We start from the raw sequence: 21,072 nt of genomic DNA on the forward strand, positions 1-21,072 counted from the left end.
TGTATAGTGTGGTGGTAAAGTAAGGAACAAAATTCATAATAGCGTTATCTGATATTTATAAGAAAATCGCTAGGATAGGTCGATTTTATTTCGAAAAATGCCATCATCTGACGTGCAATTTGTTTAAATTTTGATATTTTAAAATGTCAATTTTTTTTATATGTGAATTTTTTTTTTTAAATGATGGACAATCGACCTCCAACGGATCAAGGAACAACAAGGTTAGTGTCCACGTTATAAATATATTATGTATTGCTCGTACGGTGAATCGAGTTTACATTTTTTTTAGACCATTCCTGTTGGTTCGTGGAACTAACGTAACCGGACATAAGAAGCCCACGAAGTAAATATACTTATAAGTTATAATAACTATATATTCAAATTTAAGCTTGAATTATAATACAGTTATTTTGAAACTCTTGTACATGCAGTAAAGGGATATGTCGGTTCAGGAATCTTCGCAATGGGATTAGCTTTCAGTAGCAGTGGAATCCTTCTAGGACCAGTTATGATGTTAGTTATTGCTCTGATGAATTTACATTGCCAACACCTTCTTGTACTAGGAATTAAAAAAAAAAATATTTCCTTATAACTCTATCGTTTGCAGATTAGGGCATGTATTAAAATAACTGATAAAGAACCTGTTGAGGTGTTGCCCAGTTTTGCTGAAACGGTGCAGTATACATTTGAAGACAGCAAATCACAATGGTTGCAAAAATATTCTAAAGGATTTGGCATATTGACGGACGTGTTTCTTATTGTGGCGGAATATGGATTCTGTGTTGTTTATTTTATATTTGTCTCTAGACATCTTGGAGAGGTACTAATTACTTAAAAATTACTTTAATATTTTTAAACATTTAAGTATCATTAACGTTTTGAAAATATAATACTCTAAGTAAGTGATTCGATTCTGGAATATGCTCCTAATACGCAGAAGCGGCATATTTTAGAAAAAAGATTGGTTCTAGAAATTTTACTCAAGACTCTGCCTCTCTCCACATATTCAGCGGCAAGTATGCCATTATGGGCAAAGCTTCTGGAAGTCCAGTAGGACGCAGAAAAGTTTACACGCTTAGGATATGTAATATTTAGGGAAGTTACTCTTTTTTCTATATTTACATATTTTTATTTTAAAAACAATATCTTGTAGTTATAACCCATTGTCGAAAGATCTAAGTTTATGATTTTTATTCAGGATTTGTAAATTAAATCTATTTAGAATATGTAGGTATTTTTTGACGTCGTTCTAAAATCTGACTCGTCTTCGTCAGAAGTTCATCAAATTTTATTGTCATTGAAATTTTCTAACATTGTTCCATCTGTGTGCTTTCTTATTCTGGACTACAGTAAGGATAAAAGAACAAAGAATAGATTCAATGTATTGTTTGTCCCAAATGACCCCACTTAGTGTGTTCGGGATCTCATTCCATATGCAATTGTTCTTTTAAAATTAATATTTTTATTATAATAGCGATTATTCCAAAACAAGAGCTTTTTTTAGAAAACATATTGTCCTACTTTTTTATGTTTAAGTAAGTATTAGCAAATCTATCTTTATATTGAAGTTTTTGTTGCGGTAAATTTTAAATAAGTCATATTTCCAAAGATTTTGATTAACATGTTGATCTTCTTTGTTATTCGATAATCGGGTCATCTCGTTCATTAATTGTGGGGTCAAAGGATGATCTCTTAATTTTACAGATTTCAGCTGCTCATGGATGGGATCCAGGTTATCGAGTAATACTTGCCATAATCTTAATCCCTATGTTGCTTACTACATTTCTCGGAAGTTTAAAATTACTAATGCCAGTGTCACTAATCGCTAATGTAATAATGTGGGTAGGAATCGTCCTGATTTTGTATTTTTCATCTTTAAACTTACCACCCTTAAGTGAGAGAGATTTGATATCACATGTCGACCGACTTCCTCTATTTTTTGGTATAGTACTCTTCGCCTTTGAAGGAATAACATTTGTTAAGTAGTGTGTTAGTTTTGTGTCCTCATCTGATTGCTTGATTTGTAGATTATACCGTTACGGATGGAAATGAAAAACCCTGATTCATTTACGTCGCGATGTGGTGTTCTCAATATGACCATGATAATTGTGATCAGTCTGTATTTACTTGTCGGTTTCCTTGCTTACTGGCAGTGGGGAGACGAAGTACAAGGAAGCGCTTTCTTAAACATGCCTGAATCAGACCCGTAAATATTTTCTTGTGGTAAAAAGTGAAAAATGAGAAAACGGTTTCTAGATTATCGCAAGCTACCAAAATTCTTATATCTCTCGGCGTAATGCTGACGTACGCTCTTCCCATGTACGTTGCTTTTGAAATTGCGTACCCAAGATTTTACAGAAAATGGGGACCTTTTAATCATCCGACAGTGATAATATACATATATAGAACAGTTGCAGTCTTGGTAACATGTACAGTTACAAGGGAAATGTTGAAACTAAACTAATTTGATTTGCTCTTAGATGGAATCGCTAACATCAGTTCCAATTTAGGAATGTTTATTTCGCTGGTTGGAGCTTTAACTGGAGCCGTATTGGCTATACTTTTACCTGTACTTCTCGAACTTGTGATGCTTTACGGTGATCTGACCTATTTCGTCATTATCAAAGACGTTTTCATAATCGTGATTGCCATCGCCGCTGCAGTAACTGGAACAATTTTATCAATAATGGACATCGTGACGGATTATACTAAAGAAAGCGAAGAAAAATGATTAAAACTTTTTAAAATATATTAACATTAAAATTGAACACTTTGTATTGCATTGAGAATAACAAGCACTCAAAAAGCAAGAACTAGTTTTATTTATTCAGAAACTGTAGGTACTGTCGCGAGCAAAAAAAATTGGTCGTCAAAATCATACTTTGACGCAATGGAAAATGCTCTACTGTAAAACGGTCGTAAATTTCATAACCTATGTTATGTTGTATGACATTAATTGTAATTTTTTTAATAACAATCAAGGCGGTCGATTTTATTTCGAAAAATGCCATCATCTGACGTGCAATTTGTTTAAATAACTTCATTCGTTTTTACGCAATGACGTCATCACCAATTTTTTTAAATGACCCCCACTTTTTTCTTCTTTTTCTCATATACCTCCTACTAGCTACAAGACGAATGAAAAAAAATTGGTACCTTACATAACAATTTTTTCGAGAAAATCACAAATTTTATATACTTCAAATCTAATTTTTACTGTAAAAATTTTATTTGAGCTCAAACAAGAACAAATAAACATCTAAGGTTAACTATAAAATTTAACGCTAATGTTGAGTAGAAATTATTCCCCACCAACCATTTGACATTCAACAACACGAGTGTACACTGCGCTCAATATTGTCAGGGTTGATTTGTTCCATTTTAGCGCGAATTCTCTGCCGTAAATGTTCTAAATTATTTGGTGCATTAAAATAAACCCTCGATTTTAAATGACCTCATTGAAAAACAATTTTACGTTAAAAATAAAATTAAATTTTTTGAAGTAAAATTTGTTATTTTCTCAAAAAAATTGTTATGTAATGAACAATTTTTTTCATTCGTAGTGTAAATAGCTTATATTATACATAACCTCAATAAATATCTAGAATACGAGTATGTTGGATCAAAATATTTGAAACGATCACTTTTAATTATATTAAATAAGAATGGCAGTATTACCACTTTTTGTTTTTAAAAGAGGTAAACTTATAAGTTATAATGCTAAATCCCAGCGTATGCTGACCGGCACAAAAAACGACTCATTATGATTTCTTTAGTAAATGATCTTGAAATTATATTTGTGCTTATTTTTCTTTATTATAGTTAAATTGGGATATTTTGAATGATCGGGAGTGCTATGGTCACCATGGCAACCGAATTGTTTTGTTTAAATAAATTATTAGAAAATTTGCGCTACTGTCATGTTGTGTTTTTGTCGGTTGATTTACGTGTTAAAATATTTAATTTGACATTACGAGATACTAATTCAAAATTCTCTTCAAATTTTTGCAATTTTTCATAATAATATTTAATATAATTAATAATAATTTTATATTTAATAATATACACTACTCAAAAAATAAAAGTAGTCACTTTTTTGAACTTCGATATTTTTTTTTATATTTTAAGAGATTTCGTTCAAACTTGGAATATGTAAGGAACCATTAATAATTGAACTTATTTTAACAAATTAAAAACAGAGAGACACTGGAGCAACCTAATACTAACTTTAATGTACTAACATGTGCAAAAATAAAGAGTTTTAAATCAAATTGGATTAAAAAAAGTCTGACAACTTGGCTAATTTGTACCAATTGTGATGTTAATATCTGGTGTGGCTTCCTCTTGCTTGCCAAACGTCGTTGCAGGCTTCGAATAAGCCTTCGCAACCCATCTTGGGGAAAATTGACCCGTTCTACAACTAAAGCCTATGCCAACTGTTCAGTTGTAATTGGAGGATTTGGACGTCCTCGAACACGTTTCCCTAATTGTTCCCAAACATGTTCGATTGGATTTATGTCTGCGCTGCATGCGGGTCAATCCATTTTACGGATATTGTGATCATCAAGATAATCAGTGACGATGTGAGTAATGTGGTGTCTGGCATTGCCTTGCATAAAAACAAAATTTTCTCAACAACATTTGCTCTTGGGATCACTTGACGTTCTAAAATCTCATCAATGTACCTTAGAGCTGTTAGGCCACCATTGCGAAGAAAATCAAGGTCCTTGCGAGTGTTTATTGTTATTCCACACCACACCATTATGGATACACCACCGAAAGGGACGGTTTCATGCACTGTATTTGACACGAAATGTTCTAAAGCCCTCCTCCAGACTCTTACACCTTCACCATTAACTGACAGAACAAACTTGGACTCATCACTAAATATGACAGGAGTCCAATGACGAAGTTGCCAGTTTAAGTGTTCTCTTTCAAATTCAAATCTTCTTTAACGATGTTCTCTGGTCAATTTTGGAAATTTTGCAGAACGTCTTGCTCTCAATTCAGCCTCTCTTAACCTATTGCAGACTGTTTGATCGCTAATTCTTGTTCCTCTTGTCCTCACTAGATGTTTTTGCGCAGTATGTGTGCGATTTCGAATGGCTTGCAATCGCAGAAAACGCTCATCACCTATCGTAGTTTTACTCTTTGGACCTGTACCTGCTCGCCTTGTTACGGTACCTGTTTTTCGGTATTGTTTCCAAAGCTTCCACACAGTTTCCTGCACAACCCCGAGCTGTTTGGTAACATAAAGTTGTGAATGTCCTTCTTCGCGTAACATTACAGCTCTATTAACTTCTGTCGACGTTAATTGCTGAACCATTGCTTATTTTAAATGTTAGTGAACTGTCAGAATGATCTAATATTGTTTAAGACTAAAATGGTCCAAAGTCTGTTTAAACATTTTTTCTTAAGTGATTTTTTTCATTTTAGTTTTTGTATTGTTCGAACATTTGAGGCTCTAAGTTGATTATAACAAGGAGCATTCGCGTACAATTTTGTAATTACTTTAATAAATGACGGTTCAATATACAGTCCAAGTTTGATTCAAATCCCTTAAAATATAAAAAAATATCGAAGTTCAAAAAAGTGACTACTTTTATTTTTTGAGTAGTGTATAATAATAATAATAATATCCGTAATAGTGTATGTACTCCGGCAAAATTGCCGTGCCTCCGGGTGGCGGAGGGATTTTTTAATAATTTAATAAATATAACAATTTTCAATTTGTTTGTGACGAATGTCTTGCAATTGAGGGTTCATCTAAGCTTGACCTGTTGACTGAATCCGTAAATAAATGTGTGTCAATTGTTGAAGAACAGAGTCAAATTATTACAGTTCAAAATGATAAAAGACTTAAAGAATACCAACACGGTTGAGCTCGGAGCAGTTGCCAATGATCTACCTCTTTCTTACTCGGAAGTCACTAAAAAGTCATCTGTCATTCTAAAACCGAAAAATGAAAATCAGACTGTTTTCGACATCAAGAAAGATTTATTTACTAATATTGACCTCATAGCATCCAAGATAGCGATTTCTAACATTAAGGGGAACCGAAGTGGTGGAGTGATTATTACTTGTGATAGTCTGGAAGATTCCACCAGGATTAAGGGCTTGATATCTGACAGATTGTCAGGTTACAACGTGAAGGACCTACCTCTGCCGCATCCGAGAATTAGAATTTCTCACATTGATTCCTCTGTATCCCAAGATAAATTGCTAGAGTATATATTGACTCAGAACAAATCCCTCTTCAGCAAAAACTTTAACTGTGTTCTGAAAAAGTTTTCTCCACTGCGCAACAATACCACCCTTAATCAGGCGTTGTTGGAGGTGGATGTTGCGTCTTATCGTAACATTTTTGCTGCGGGTAAACTTCTCATTGGGTATGATTACTGTAGAGTGTGGGATGTTGTTGATCTTAGGCGTTGCTTTAATTGCTCGGGCTTTCATCACCTTTCGCGACAATGTCGTCTGACTAAACCGATTTGTCCCAGGTGTGCCGGTCATTATTGTGTTAGGGACTGTACTTCCACAACTTTAAAGTGTATTAACTGCTCGGCGCTTCGAGATGAACATCCGGACATTGACTGTACCCATGCGGCATGGGATAATTCCAAGTGTACAACTTACAAATCACAACTTGCTACTTTCAAAGGCAGGGTCCTTAGTCTCGAATAGCAACCACTGCATTCGTATCATCGAGGGAGAGATGTTTCCAGTTCCCCCATATCACTTTCCCACAATCCATATGAAACTCATACAGTCAGTTCTCTAGTTTGCTATTATCAAAATGTTAGGGGGCTGGGAATCAAAACTCACATTTTTTATCTCTCTACGATTGCTGCTTCGCATTATAACATCATAGCTCTTACCGAAACTTGGCTCCATGAAGGCATCAGCGATGGTGAATTGTTTGATTTGTCAACCTTCACATTCTTTAGACACGATCGTATTACTGTTCCTGAGGGGCCTAGGCGGGGAGGTGGAGTGTTGATGGTAGTCCGGAATGAATTTAATGTTGAGAGGTGCGAAGTGGTTTGTGATGTTCTGTCCAGAATCGATTTCTTGCTAATCAAGATTAATTTTAATTATCGTGCTGTGTACGTCCTGGTGCTTTACACTCCCCCGAACTCATGATTCTACGTACAAGGTCTTCTAAGTTGTTCCGTGATCGACTCAGGTGATCCTTTGGTGGGAGTCGACGATCATCATCCATCCCTTGAGGTGGGCGTCACCGTTGGTGATGTGTTCAAGAGATTTCCAATCGGCCGAAGTAGTGCGTTCAATTTTAGAAGATGTAACTTTGTTGCTCTCTACGATGCTTTGAACGGTGTTGGGTCCCGTTAGTCGGTACCGCTCGGGAATTGTCGGACGGTACCGCTATCCACCCTCACGAGGGGGTTGCGAAAGTTGCGAGAGTCTTGTGACGCGACACTCTCATCTCATTCAGTAAGATAAGTAGTCATGTAATAGCACGAAGTAATAGTCAGTACCGAGAGTACTACTCGTATGTACAGCAATGTAACAAGTAACAATAATTACACGTAGTACCTATATAAGTAAACTACAAGTGCAGTTTAATTGTTCCCAATTGCGGGAACTGGTCCTTCGAGAAATTAAAACGGTGTGGACTGGTCGTTTCTCTCTGCTTATGCAACTGTTGAGTGTGCTGTGTCTGATTTTTATTTAGTGTTGAATGAGGTGTTTCGCTGTCATGTGCCGCCGAGGGGTAGGTTCAATAGGAACTTGATTACTCTGTTGAAAAAGAAGAATAGGGCATGGAGGCGTTATAAGACAACCGGATCTGTCTACAGCTTTGAAACTTTTAAATCCTTAAGGCGGTGCTTTAAGGTGGATGTTGCCGCGGTGTATAGAGAATATGTCAGGCGAGTTAACAATGACATCAAAACAGATCCAAAGAAATTCTGGTCATTCCTGGATTCCTGGATTATGACAATGCTACTATAACGGATCCCCAAATCATAGTTGATAGTTTTACTTCTCTTCCCTATGAGAATCTTACTCTGACGAGTGTTTCACACGATGATGTACTTAAAGCCATAAATTGCCTTAAACCTAACATGACTAGTCGATCTGATGAGATACAAAGCCTTGTGATAAGGGATTGTACGGCGGTCTTCGCCGAGCCTTTGTGTTTCCTATTCAACCTAATATTAAAAACTAGTTGTTATCCTATGAGATGGAAGACTTTGGCTGTGCGCCCCATTCACAAAAATGATGACAAATCGGAGATTACCAACTACAGGCCTATTACCTTAATCAGTAACTTTGCGAAGGTCTTTGAATATGTCCTGTATAATTCCTCACTCCATTATGTCTCTCACAAGCTATCTCCCAATCAGCATGGCTTCACAAAGTGTCGGTCTACCGAACGAACCAGGTGTCGATCAGTCAGTATTTATCTGATGCATTAGATAACCATTCCCAAGTTGATGTAGTTTACACGGATTTCTCGAAGGCCTTCGACAGGATTGATCATGGTCTTTTCTTGATCAAATTGGAGTCATTCAGTTTTTCGGATAGTCTTGTGAAGCTAATAAGGTCTTATTTAAGCGATCGATTTATGTACGTGGGAGTGAATGGGTATGGGTCTAAGTCGTTTAAGTAGGAGTCCGGTGTTCCGCAGGGTTCGGTTTTGGGTGCGCTGTTTTTTAATATCTTTACGTACCGAACCTCTTGTTTGCTGATGACATGAAGATTTACCTTACGATAGACTCGATTGATGATGCTCTTCGACTTCAGGGCTATATTGAGGAGATCTCTAGAAGGTGTAAGTTAAATAATTTTGTTCTCAACCATCTTAAGTGTAGCAGTAGCATAGTTACATTCACAAGGAAGACCAAGCCTCTCCTATTTGACTATAAAATCAACGGCTCCATTCTAACAAGACGTGAGTCAATTAGAGATCTGGGTGTCATCTTCGACTCCAAATTATCCTTCGGCGAACACATTCGGACCATTGCGGGGACTGCTTTCAGGGCACTGGGTTTTGTTTTGCGTGCTGGTAGGGAATTCTCTGATGTCGCGACCCTGAGCTTCTGTATATCACCTATGTCAGTTCCCGGCTCGAGTATGCTTCCCTTGTATGGTCGCCGATATATGATGTTCACTCTTCTCTTCTGGAGCGAGTGCAACGCAGATTCCTGAAGAATGTAGTCTTCATGTTGAATGGTGCATATCCGCCTCGTCCACAAGGTCTTCTGCTCGGTGAGGTTGGTCTGCAGTCTCTGCTCGATAGACGCATGGAGCATTCAGTGATCTTTTTGTTCAAATTGTTCAGAGGGCTGCAGGAATGTCCTCACGTTCTGGAGAGGATCAGTTTGAGGGTTAGCCGGTCGGGATCTAGGGTAAGGAGTGTTTTCTACATCGGTCAGCGCCACACGGACATCTGGCTCAAGTCACCTGTCACTCGATGCTGCGAAATTACCAGTGTCGAGGCCCACATCGATATTTTTTGTTGCAGCATTTCGCAGATCAAAGAATTCTTCTCCATCTCCTCGTGAACCAGGACGATCCTACTCAGATGAGTGCTCGGTAGTTGTAGCCTGGGTGTTGGGATGCTCTGTGTGTAATGGTTGATGTGTTGTGATTGTGTTTTGTGTATCATTTTCTTTTTGGCAGGGCTTCTAATTGGGCGTCAACAATAATAATAATAACATATACAGTGCATTTTTTTTAACTGTTGCCATAGGGAATTGCATGGTAAAATTTATACCCCCTGTTAACTTTTGTTCTGATGAAAATATTCAAACCATTTTTGGAACAAAGTTGGAAGATTTTTTAAACTATCGGATAGATTACAATTCAATATCCTAAACTGTCGAAAAAGTTGTGAAAAAAATATTTGAAAGCACGCCGGAATAATAGTACGTCGAGCGGCCGCCAGAATAGCGTCCTTGTCGGCTTAACCAGCAACTGCCTATCCCCACTTTTGATTTTTGTCAGTTTCATTTAAAAAATAAATAGCGAGATCTTCTCGTGGCTATGATTAAATATGTTTATAAAAAAAACCAAACGTAAAAACGTTAACGCACAAATAATTCAACAAATTAACAGAAATTATTATCAAAGGAATTGTTCGAAATGTTTTTCTTCGACTATTTTGTAAGTGTCGCACTGTAATGGAATTTGGTCAGGTCATGGGTCAGGTGCTGGTTGAGTTGAGCCGACAGGGACGCTATTCTGGCGGCCGCTCGACGCACTATTATTCCGGCGCGCTTTAAAATTTTTTTTCACAACTTTTTCAACAGTTTAGGATATTGAATTGTAAACTATCCGATAGTTTAAAAAATCTTCCAACTTTGTTCCAAAAATGGTTTGAATATTTTCATCAGAACAAAAGTTAACAGGGGGTAAAAGTTTTACCATGCAATTCCCTATGGCAACAGTTAAAAAAAATGCACTGTATTTTTTTCTAAAAAATGACTTTTTTTTTCATTAAAATTTTATTTGCTGTGTTTAATGTTTTGTTTGTCGGATATTCTTTGGCAAAGAATAACTTAAATAACACTTGTCAATACAACAAAAAATTCTAAGACAATGAATTACTTAATTATATTAATAAAATTCAAAGTGAGTCGTTTTTTGTTCCGGTCAGTGTATAATTAAAAAATCTAGTATGTCTTTCATCAATGTGACATTGAGAATTTTAGCTTTTATTGAGCACAATCTGTAATTTTGATATTTTAAAATGTCAATTTTTTTTATATGTGGAAATTTTTTTTTAAATGATGGAAAATCGACCTCCAACGGATCAAGGAACAACAAGGTTAGTGTCCACGTTATTAATATAGTATGTATTGCTTGTACGGTGAATCGAGTTTAATTTTTTTAGACCCTTCCTGTTGGTTCGTGGAACTGACGTAACCGGACATAAGAAACCCACGAAGTAAATATACTTATAAGTTATAACTATATATTCAAATTTAAACTTGAATTATAATACAGTTATTTTGAAACTCTTGTACATGCAGTAAAGGGATATGTCGGTTCAGGAATCTTCGCAATGGGATTAGCTTACAGTAGCAGTGGAATCCTTCTAGGACCAGTTATGATGTTAGCTATTGCTCTGATGAATTTACACTGCCAACACCTTCTTGTACTAGGAATTAAAAAAATATATTATTTCGTTATAACTCTATCGTTTGCAGATTAGGGCATGTATTAAAATAACCGATAAAGAACCTGTTGAAGTGTTGCCCAGTTTTGCTGAAACGGTGCAGTATACATTTGAAGACAGCAAATCACAATTGTTGCAAAAATATTCTAAAAGATTTGGCATATTGACGGACGTGTTTCTCATTGTGGCAGAATATGGATTCTGTGTTGTTTATTTTATATTTGTCTCTAGACATCTTGGAGAGGTACTAATTACTTAAAAATTACTTTAGTATTTTTAAACAATTAAGTATCATTAACGTTTTGAAAATATAATACTCTAAGTAAGTGATTCGATTGTGGAATATGCTCCTAATACGCAGAAGCGGCATATTTTAGAAAATAGATTGTTTCTAGAAATTTTACTCAAGACTCTGGCTCCCTCCGCATATTCAGCGGCAAGTATGCCATTATGGGCAAAGCCTATGGAAGTCCAGTAGGACGCAGAAAAATTTACACGCTTAGGATATGTAATATTTACGAAGTTACTCTCTTTTCTATATTTACATATTTTTATTTTAAAAACAATATCTTGTGGTTATAACGTGGTTATAACCCATTGTCGAAAGATCTAAGTTTATGATTTTTATTCAGGTTTTGTAAATTAAATCTATTTAGAATATGTAGGTATTTTCTGTGACGTTGTTCTAAAATAACACTAAAATCTGACTCGTCATTGAAATTTTCTAACATTTTTCCATCTGTGTGCTTTCTTATTCTGGACTACAGTAAGGATAAAACGACAAAGAATAGATTCAATGTATTGTTTGTCCCAAATGACCCCACTTAGTGTCTTCGGGATCTCATTCTATATGCAACTTTTCTTTTAAAATTAATATTTTTGTTATAATAGAGATTATTCCAAAACAGTAGCTTTTTTTAGAAAACATATTGTCCTACTTTTTTATGTTTAAGTAAATATTAGGAAATCTATCTTTATATTGAAGTTTTTGTTGCGGTAAATTATAAATAACTCATATTTCCAAAGATTGTGATTAACATGTTGATCTTCTTGTATATTTTTATTTTGTTATTCGATAATCGGATCATTTCGTTCATTAATTGTGGGGTTAAAGGATGATCTCTTAATTTTACAGATTTCAGCTGCTCATGGATGGGATCCAGGTTATCGAGTAATACTTGCCATAATCTTAATCCCTATGTTGCTTACTACATTTCTCGGAAGTTTAAAATTACTAATGCCAGTGTCACTAATCGCCAATGTAATAATGTGGGTAGGAATCGTCCTGATTTTGTATTTTTCATCTTTAAACTTACCACCCTTAAGTGAGAGAGATTTGATATCACATGTCGAACGACTTCCTCTATTTTTTGGTATAGTACTCTTCGCATTTGAAGGAATAACATTTGTTAAGTAGTGTGTCAGTGTTCTGTCCTCATCTGATTGCTTGATTTGTAGATTATCCCGTTACGGATGGAAATGAAAAACCCTGATTCATTTACGTCGCGATGTGGTGTTCTCAATATGACCATGATAATTGTGATCAGTCTGTATTTACTTGTCGGTTTCCTTGCTTACTGGCAGTGGGGAGACGAAGTACAAGGAAGCGCTTTTTTAAACATGCCTGAATCAGAACCGTAATATTTTCTTGTGGTAAAAAGTGAAAAATAAGAAAACGATTTTTAGATTATCGCAAGCTACCAAAATTCTTATATCTCTCGGCGTAATGCTGACGTACGCTCTTCACATGTACATTCCTTTTGAAATTGCGTACCCAAGATTTTACAGAAAATGGGGACCTTCTAATCATCCGACAGTGATAATATACATATATAGAACAATTGCAGTCTTGGTAACATGTACAGTTCCAAGAGAAATGTTGAAACTAAACTAATTCGATTTGCTTTTAGATGGAATCGCTAACATCAGTTCCAATTTAGGAATGTTTATTTCGCTGGTTGGAGCTTTAACTGGAGCCGTATTGGCTATGCTTTTACCTGTACTTCTAGAACTTGTGATGCTTTACGGTGACCTGACCTATTTCGTCATTATCAAAGACGTTTTCATAATCGTGGTTGCCATCGCCGCTGCAATAACTGGAACAATTTTATCCATAATGGACATCGTGAAGGATTATACTGAAGAAAGCGAAGAAAAATGATTAAAACTTTTTTTAATATATTAACATTAAAATTGAACAGTTTGTATTGTGTTGTGTATAATAGCACTCAAAAAGCAAAAACTAGTTTTATCTATTCAAAAACTGTAGACACCTGCTTTGGCAAGTTTTAAAATGTATTATTCAATCCGTTCTTGAGACCGAACAATGTCTGTTATAAATTAATCTGCATTACATTTTTAATATTAGTACCAATCATTTATATACATAAAATATGATGAACATGATTATGTTATGTTAAAATAATAAATTCACACATTTCAATTCTACAATTCCCAAGGGATTGAGGCGAAATGAAATCATGATAACAGCAATAAATTATAACAAAAAATCTGCTCTGCTCCCGCTGAGTTATTAGAAATCAGAGTAGGATCCCGAGGGTTTGTCAAATGTGATTGGTCTGTAATAATTTGGACTTTGACCCCAGCCTCTTGGAGCAGTATTGTAATTTTGCCATGCGTTGTAGCTGCTTCTTGGAGGTGGTTGCGGTGGGGCAACGGAGGGTTCGGCGAATGCGGTTTGTGCCTTATATGCCGGAGTGTTGAAGTCCGTCAATGGACTGTCAGTTTCCTTAGGAACAAACACCTGCGGAGCTACGTTTGGTTTATAACTTGGAGATAGTGGTGGTTTTGGTTTTGATCTTGGAAGAGTATTAGAGCCTAAAAGAATCAGCGCACATTAGATATGCAAAAATGATGTTTTGAATTATAAAAAATGAAATTAATATACACATGGATGTGATTATACAATGAGGGAAAATTAATCAAACAAGATAACATTCAGGGAACACTAGCTTGCTTGCCTTCTTCTCCGTTCTCGTTAATGTGAACTATATTCTCTTCTCGAAAAGCAGATGATGACTGAAATTGGGACTTTTGGGAGGTGTATTTACAAAAGGAACTGTTTTCGGATTGTTGCAAGTTTGTTATTTGTTCCAAAGGGTAATATTGTGTTTCTACTTTTGCGTTCGCTATGTAGTACAAATTGTCAAATTCTTGTTCGGCAACTTGCAAAATTTCCTCCTGGTTGGTGGAAAGTTTTTGCTCTGAAATATTGTGTGATGAGTCTGAATGTTCAATATATTTGCTGCTTAATTTTTCTACAACAGTCGGTGATGGCTCTCGTATTTGTTTGTAACGGAATACCGGCATGGACGATTGTTCAAAATTCTTTATCAACGACTTAACGGGAATTTTTTGATAATCTTCTTCCTGGCTTAGTAAGGTTACTTCGCCGTTCTGACTGATTTCCACACTTGATTGGCTCAAGTTAGACTTTGCCTCCATTACTTGAGAGTTAAATTTGTTATCGCTATTGTTAGAAACGAAACACTTCGAAGTGTAATAATTGGTTTCGTTGTCTTTAGGATAAACAATTTCTTCTTGAACGGTTTGATAGTCAACGTGGTATTCTCTTTCTTGCTGATAGAAAACTTTTTCGACTTCTTCATTTTTGCTGGGACGGATAGTTTCAACTTGAGCTACCTCATTGTTTAAAAATTGTGTCGATAATTTTGACTGATCGCTTGATTTTTCCTCAAAAACTTTTTCTGTTTTTTCAAGTTTAAACTTAGGCTCCAGCCCAGATGTCTTATCAATTTGTTTAGTGACTTCCCTTGATCTTTTCCCTTGAATTGATTTTTGACGCCCTGAAAGAGCTTTCTGAAGTTCATTATTTATATTTGCTTGACCAAAGATTGGACGAGCACCAATTATAGTTTCAGGTGGTTTTTTGCGTTTTTGTGAATTTTCTTGTTCTTCTTCTTTAGTTTCAACCTGTGTAATGGTTTTACTTAGACATATATTTTTACACTGCACAGTATTTTGTATGTCAACATCTCTTACATCATTTACATTTTCATTAGATATTTGCCTACTAGAGATATCTTCATTTGTTGCTACAAATGTCTCTCTTTGCTCTTCTTTTACTCTTTCTTCCGTAAAATTATTACATTTTGAAAGAGACTCGTCTTTTTGAGATATTATCAATGTTTCTCCTTCTCTGGCTTTTTTCATATTTTGTAATATTTTAGTAACTTCACTTTCATCTTGTTTAATTCCACTCTGAACAGATTGTGTAAATTCCACCAATTTTTTGTCAGCTTCATCATACGCTGTCTGAATCCCTTGTAGTTCCGTAAAGCAACTCTTCTGAGATTTAATCACTTCCGATTTTTCTTTGTTTCCTAGAAGCGTTATTTTTCTCATTTGCTCTTCATGTTTAGGATTTTTTGGTTCTTCTTCAACTTCTCTGAGAAGAATGACTTTCTTTGGAAGTTTAGTTCCTTCAGTGTCTGTTAAAGGTGTTTCGCTTCTCGATTTAGGTACGTATACAGGAAATGGAGAACAGGATCGACTTGCATTAAAGTGTCCTTGACTTTCAAATATCTCTGATTGCAAAGTTCTAACGTTGCTTGCAGTAGCTGAGAAAAAACTATGCTCGACAACTTTGTTTTCGGTATCGGGTAGTGCATATCTAAATTCCGGTTTTACAGCTTGTTGAGGAACTGTTGAAGGTAATTCGTGAAGTTTGTATTTCTTATCCATAGTTACAGATTCGTATTTGGACAACGTAGATGATTTAATGAACGATTCTTCACTTTTTGCTAAATATTTGGAGATATTAGGAATACTTGGAAAGGGCAAAGGTGTTTTGTTTTTGTCTTCTACAACTGCACTTTCTTGATAACTCGTAGAACTAAAGTCTACTTCTTTGCTGCTTGTTGATAAGTTTTTATCATCTATAGTGACCTGAAATGGTTGTGGACTAGTTCGTAATTTAACAACATCTTGTTCTAATATTTCAGGATTAAACGTAACGTCAGGAATTGCTGGAAATGGAGAAACAGGTCGAAGAGATTGTTGCTGCTGAACCTTAACAACATCCGATTCTAATAATTCTTGTTCTAGTGATACATCAGGTATCGCAGGAAACGGTGAAGCAGCTCTTTCGGCTTTTTTCTGTTTTAATAAATCTTCTGCTTCTGCTTTAGAATCTGTTTTTGGTAATAGAAAGGATGGAGTTATGGGACGTATTACTTTTGGATCTACAGGAGTATCTATTAAAACATCTGGGTTAGTTGATACGTCTGGAATATCGGGAAAAGGCGATTTAGACCTCTCTTCTGTTGGAGCAGATGATTTAATGATGTTAGTTAGAGCAACATTGATGCTACCTGTATCAAAGCATAAGCATTAAATCATTTGCGAAGCCTACTAACTATTATTACCAGTATTAATCACTTACCGTATGTTTGTTGCTTCGTTGCTGCAGAAGAATTCCAAGCTTGCGGTAAGGCGGGTTTGTACAAGTCAACATTGCTTACTCCTTTTTGTAGATTATCAACAATTCGGTTTATGCTACTGCTGTTGTAAGCAGGATTATGCGAAAAAACTTTTTGATTAGATTCAGCCTTTGGTGCTGTCCAAGATGTCAAGGCATCGTTTTTGAGAGCGGCTTCATAAGAATCAACGACAGGTGCCACGTAATTTCCTCGAGTTGGCCACGCTGGAGGTAAGTCTTGGAAGGCTGCGTCCACTGATCCCGTTTCCAGAGCCGCATCCCACGGCGACTTTACCAACTTGACGCGGGGACGCGTAAATTTCTCCTGTTTAATACGAGTATGAATGCGAATGTTATTCGGTATTAACAAAATCAGTCGTTTACTTGAATCTCGTCCAGTTTTTCCTTATGTTGTATCCTTTGCGCCGTTTCCGGTAAATAGCTTGGAGGCGGGAAGCTACTAATAGGAGGCAGAGGTGACAGTATTGGTGTGGGCGATGGTGCTATATCTGGTATTGATGACGGCCGTGTCCCGTTTGTCTCACCCACAACCCATTTTTCCGAGCGCTTACGTCGCTTTGCAAACAATTCGGCACCTATTATTTGTACTGTTAAAACAAGTGAATGCCAAAAATGCGGCTTATACCTTTTCCTTTGGGTGAATTCAGATCTTTTACGATATTGAGGCACACATCTGGTGAGAGTGCAGGTTCGATGGTGTATCCTTGTCGTCTTAAAGAGTTGATATCTTGAATTTGGCCATGAGGATTCATTACCAACTTTAAAGGGTCCTTTGACTCAGCACTTTCTGAGATGTATTCAGAACTGTTTTCGGTTGTTATTCCTGCATAACAGAAAACACTAATTTATTAAATTCTTTTTTTTTTTGCTAATTCACTAATGCTTTTAAGTAGTATTTTGAAATCTCTTTTATTAAATACCTTTATCCAAATAGGCAAACATTAGCGCATATTTTTTTCAAATAAATTTCAGCTATTTCAATCCAAGAGTGATACTAAAAATTTTCCAGGAAAAAACGTTACAAAAGTACAAGAGTAATTTCAACAAACATCGCAGATAAAATAGTCCAATCAATAGGTGGGTTTACCTTCCAAGAGGTACAGAAAAGTTTATACTCGGCAGGTATCTTCAGATCGGCATATTATTAAAATTTCTGAGTTTGCGACCGTGAGGGGTTGCCGTGGGGTTGCCGCTTGCGCCGCCATATTGGAGAATGGGGGTGGAAAATCACTTTTTTGCGATTATTTCATTATCGATGCGAGATACGTCCATTTATGAAAATTATAAAGAAATGTAGAGCATCCGATTATCTACATATTTTCTTGTTTACATTTTTATTTCAGATCAATAGTTTTTTAATTACAGCATGTAGAAATTGAGCTTTTTTTGTACTTTTTACACTTTTCCACACCACCATAGAGTAGCATGCAATTTTAATCGCTTTTGACAGATGACAGAGTAGCAAGACGATTTATTCGCGATAAACATTTTTGATTGGATGAAAGCAAGCGCTCTGATTGGCTGAATACGCACGTTTGATGTACGCGGGAATTAATCGTAAAAGTGATTTGTTGCATATCGTAATTAAAATACCTACCACTGTTTTAAACGAAAAATCTCATTCGCTTGATTAATTCGGGCTACGCCCTCGTAATCAAACTGCAAATTCATGAAAAAAAGTATGACTTTCATAACTAGTTGTACGAATAACTATTTCCACCCCATTTGCAATAAGGCGGCGCGAGCGGCAACAAGGTCGCAAACTCTACACATGTAAATATCAGAAATGTATCAGAAATTGAAATCCCAATCATCATTACTGTAGTAATAGACAGCTTCAACTCTCTGGCGAGATTTGGATTACTTGAACATTCTAACGGTGTTATTCCCGAAAAATATCAGTCCATCCAAAATTTTGCATGTTTAGAATTTACCTACTAAGGGGGTCATTCACGAAACTCGGTAAGGCTCGATAAGGCGTTGCAAATTCAAAACCATGACAACCGACATTGTTGAAGCATTGTATTTGCCGTTTCGTTAACGATTTGCAAATTTACAAAGTTTCGTGAATATCCCCCTATGATATAAAAACAATTTTTGTTATCTAAACCCCTTGTCCACTGGATCACATAAGTCGCTTTAATTCTTATTAATTATTTTGATTTTCGCTTTCCTGTTTTTATTATACCATCATTACCATCTGTTGTAGTAGACACTAGCTCAGTATAAATGACTGAAGCAGTGGATTCGCATTTTGAACAAGTTAGCGTTTTCGAAATTTAGTGTTATTGTGAATAGTCGACATTGTAAACGGGATTTTACAAAATAATGATGAAACAAGTTATACTAATGACTAATGGGAATTAATTTTGTAATCCATTTCGAAAATAAGTTGTCACAATAAATGTATTTCAGTAGTAAAAATCAATTTTAAAAATAAAGCGTGATAATGACAACTTTGTTTTATTTGACTTTTGGTTTGGCATATTTGAATTTGTAAATCGGGTAAATCGTAAAACTTAAAATATGTTGCCAACCTAACTAAAAAAAATGACAAATATTTATAGTAACTGGCACATTACTAGCATTTTAAATTGCTCTTCCAAGTTGTAATCTATACAGTTCAATTTTCATTTTTCTTTTTTTATCTGATATCTGTTTTGGAATCACTATTACCTCTACTTGTAGCGATTGTTAAACCGTATTTTAATCAACATTTTAATGAATTTCAATTTCTGTTTCTGTTCAAGCATTTTCTTCTAATTTGTGTCGATTTTATTTAAATGTATTATCATGTAAGTTACTGTATATTCATTGCACTTACGCTTCATTAGAAATCCCCTCTAAAACTTCTCAATTTTTTTCTTGTTTCGTAGTTTTAACAGTCATGCGATTTATAAGCAAAAATTGTAATTTTTTAGAATATCAGGTGGTAAGAAAAAAGGAGGCGTGTGTTAAACTATAAGCGGACTACAAAACATCAATTAATAAGTTTAACATTTGAAACCTGAAATAGTAGATATATTATTATACGAGACGCTTTATTATCATATTAGTGTGTTTAAAGCACGACGAGCCTAGCGAGAAGTGCGTTAATGGAACGAATGATAATACGTCTTATTAAACGAGTGTAATATACTATTTTATCTACTTTGTTTGACTAATTCCTGAAATTTCAGGTGCTCAAATTTTCATATTAGGTAGACTAGGGACTTTCGCGTGGGTTGGTAACAGACATTTTTCACAAAAATGTAAGGTTATATTTACTAAATTTACTTCGTAGCTTCACTCGTTACCTTGACTCCTGACGTCAACGGCTGATGTTGCCAGTATAACATAAGCTAAAAGTTACCAAAAACAGTTTAATAATATGATTTTCGATATAATGATGAGCGTATTTGTAACGCAAAGTAGATAAATTTTAGCACATTTCATGATGCTATGACAATACAAAGTTGTGTTTTCTTTAATTGATTTGTTAAATTTTTTTAAAGAAAATCAAGAAATCTTTCTATCTATGTTGTTCTATACAGGTGCTTCATTAAAAAGTTATTCAACTTATTGTGAATAATTAAATACATTTTGTAAATAAAGACTTTTTATTCAAAATTTGAGACAAGCTTCATAGTTTTTTAGTCAATACCATGACTCCACTTATTTGTCTATTGTAAGTGTCAAAGATAGAGTGAATTTTTGAAAAGTTTCATATTTTTTTCTTTTAAACAGAAATACATAACTAAGAAGAGTTGAGCGTTGTGTATAAAATCAGAAAACGGAATAAGTGAAATGTTTCATTTAAAAAAACATGACTTTGTATTGTCACAGATTTATGAAACAATCTATAAACGCAAATATTTTAAGTCAAGAGTCTACCGCTTAAAAGAATGGTTTCATAGTGGTAAGACCTAACACGCAGTATTTAGTACGTATATAAATTAATAGAACCTGTCGATGTAAACTAGAATACTTTGTTCTATCGGTATTTTAATATTTAGTTTTTAATATTCAATACTTTAATTATTATGTTTTACACACAAAAAATGTCTCATATCGTCACTATTCTGGTCAAACATATTGGATAGTTTTCAAATTGCGGACCAAATTTCAATGGCAAACATCCAGATGCCATAATTCGGAAAAAATCCTTGTGGAGAGTTAAAAAAACATAAAATCGTCCATTACTAATATGTATAATCTTACACAAGCCATTACTTTTCACTCAGTGTTTTGAATACATACATATTTTCTGTGTTTTTACTAAAAATTTTCGAAGCCGTAATCAAGACGAATGTATTTTTTGAAATTAAAAAGAAATGTTTTGAAATATTTTATTCAAGCAGGAAAATCATTTAAGTAACTAGAATATTCCAATGCCTTAACCCATCGAAATTACTACCATGAAAAATGAGAAATTACATTTTTTAAGCAAATTGCACATTGGTTG

The 21,072-nt window shown here is 35.1% G+C and overlaps 2 protein-coding genes across 7 annotated transcripts in view; one reads left to right on the forward strand and one right to left on the reverse strand.

The window, feature by feature from the left end:
- On the forward strand, nucleotides 1–13,344 carry LOC138122332 (proton-coupled amino acid transporter-like protein CG1139). Of its 5 annotated transcripts, none has more exons than XM_069036582.1 (8): nucleotides 8–221; nucleotides 290–343; nucleotides 406–556; nucleotides 608–820; nucleotides 1,705–1,977; nucleotides 2,028–2,206; nucleotides 2,257–2,429; nucleotides 2,481–2,797. In XM_069036582.1, the coding sequence occupies exons 1-8, from the start codon at nucleotides 181–183 to the stop codon at nucleotides 2,729–2,731; spliced, it is 1,335 nt and encodes a 444-aa protein (XP_068892683.1). In that variant the 5' UTR covers nucleotides 8–180; the 3' UTR covers nucleotides 2,732–2,797. The 5 variants fall into 5 exon arrangements, with proteins under 5 accessions (XP_068892704.1, XP_068892683.1, XP_068892700.1 ...); XM_069036599.1 differs by lacking the exons at nucleotides 290–343; nucleotides 406–556; nucleotides 608–820; ... (2 more) ...; nucleotides 2,257–2,429; nucleotides 2,481–2,797 and adding exons at nucleotides 10,862–10,915; nucleotides 10,975–11,125; nucleotides 11,178–11,390; ... (2 more) ...; nucleotides 12,833–13,005; nucleotides 13,057–13,344 and having other exon boundaries at nucleotides 15–221; XM_069036601.1 differs by having other exon boundaries at nucleotides 185–221; nucleotides 389–556; nucleotides 2,481–2,798.
- LOC138122328 (uncharacterized protein PF3D7_1120000) overlaps nucleotides 13,303–21,072 on the reverse strand; it is a 26,283-nt gene continuing 18,513 nt past the window's right edge. The window contains exons 10-14 of one of the 2 annotated variants that reach the window (XM_069036558.1): nucleotides 17,254–17,451; nucleotides 16,992–17,203; nucleotides 16,572–16,932; nucleotides 14,128–14,370; nucleotides 13,303–13,984 (exon numbers count right to left, since the gene is read on the reverse strand). In XM_069036558.1, the coding sequence (XP_068892659.1) occupies nucleotides 13,680–13,984; nucleotides 14,128–14,370; nucleotides 16,572–16,932; nucleotides 16,992–17,203; nucleotides 17,254–17,451 (1,319 nt within the window). In that variant the 3' untranslated portion in view covers nucleotides 13,303–13,679. The remainder of the gene's footprint in view (nucleotides 13,985–14,127; nucleotides 14,371–16,571; nucleotides 16,933–16,991; nucleotides 17,204–17,253; nucleotides 17,452–21,072) is intronic. The other variant, XM_069036569.1, reaches the window with a different exon arrangement.

The sequence above is a fragment of the Tenebrio molitor genome, chromosome 1 (assembly GCF_963966145.1).
Source record: "Tenebrio molitor chromosome 1, icTenMoli1.1, whole genome shotgun sequence".
Lineage (NCBI taxonomy): Eukaryota > Metazoa > Arthropoda > Insecta > Coleoptera > Tenebrionidae > Tenebrio > Tenebrio molitor.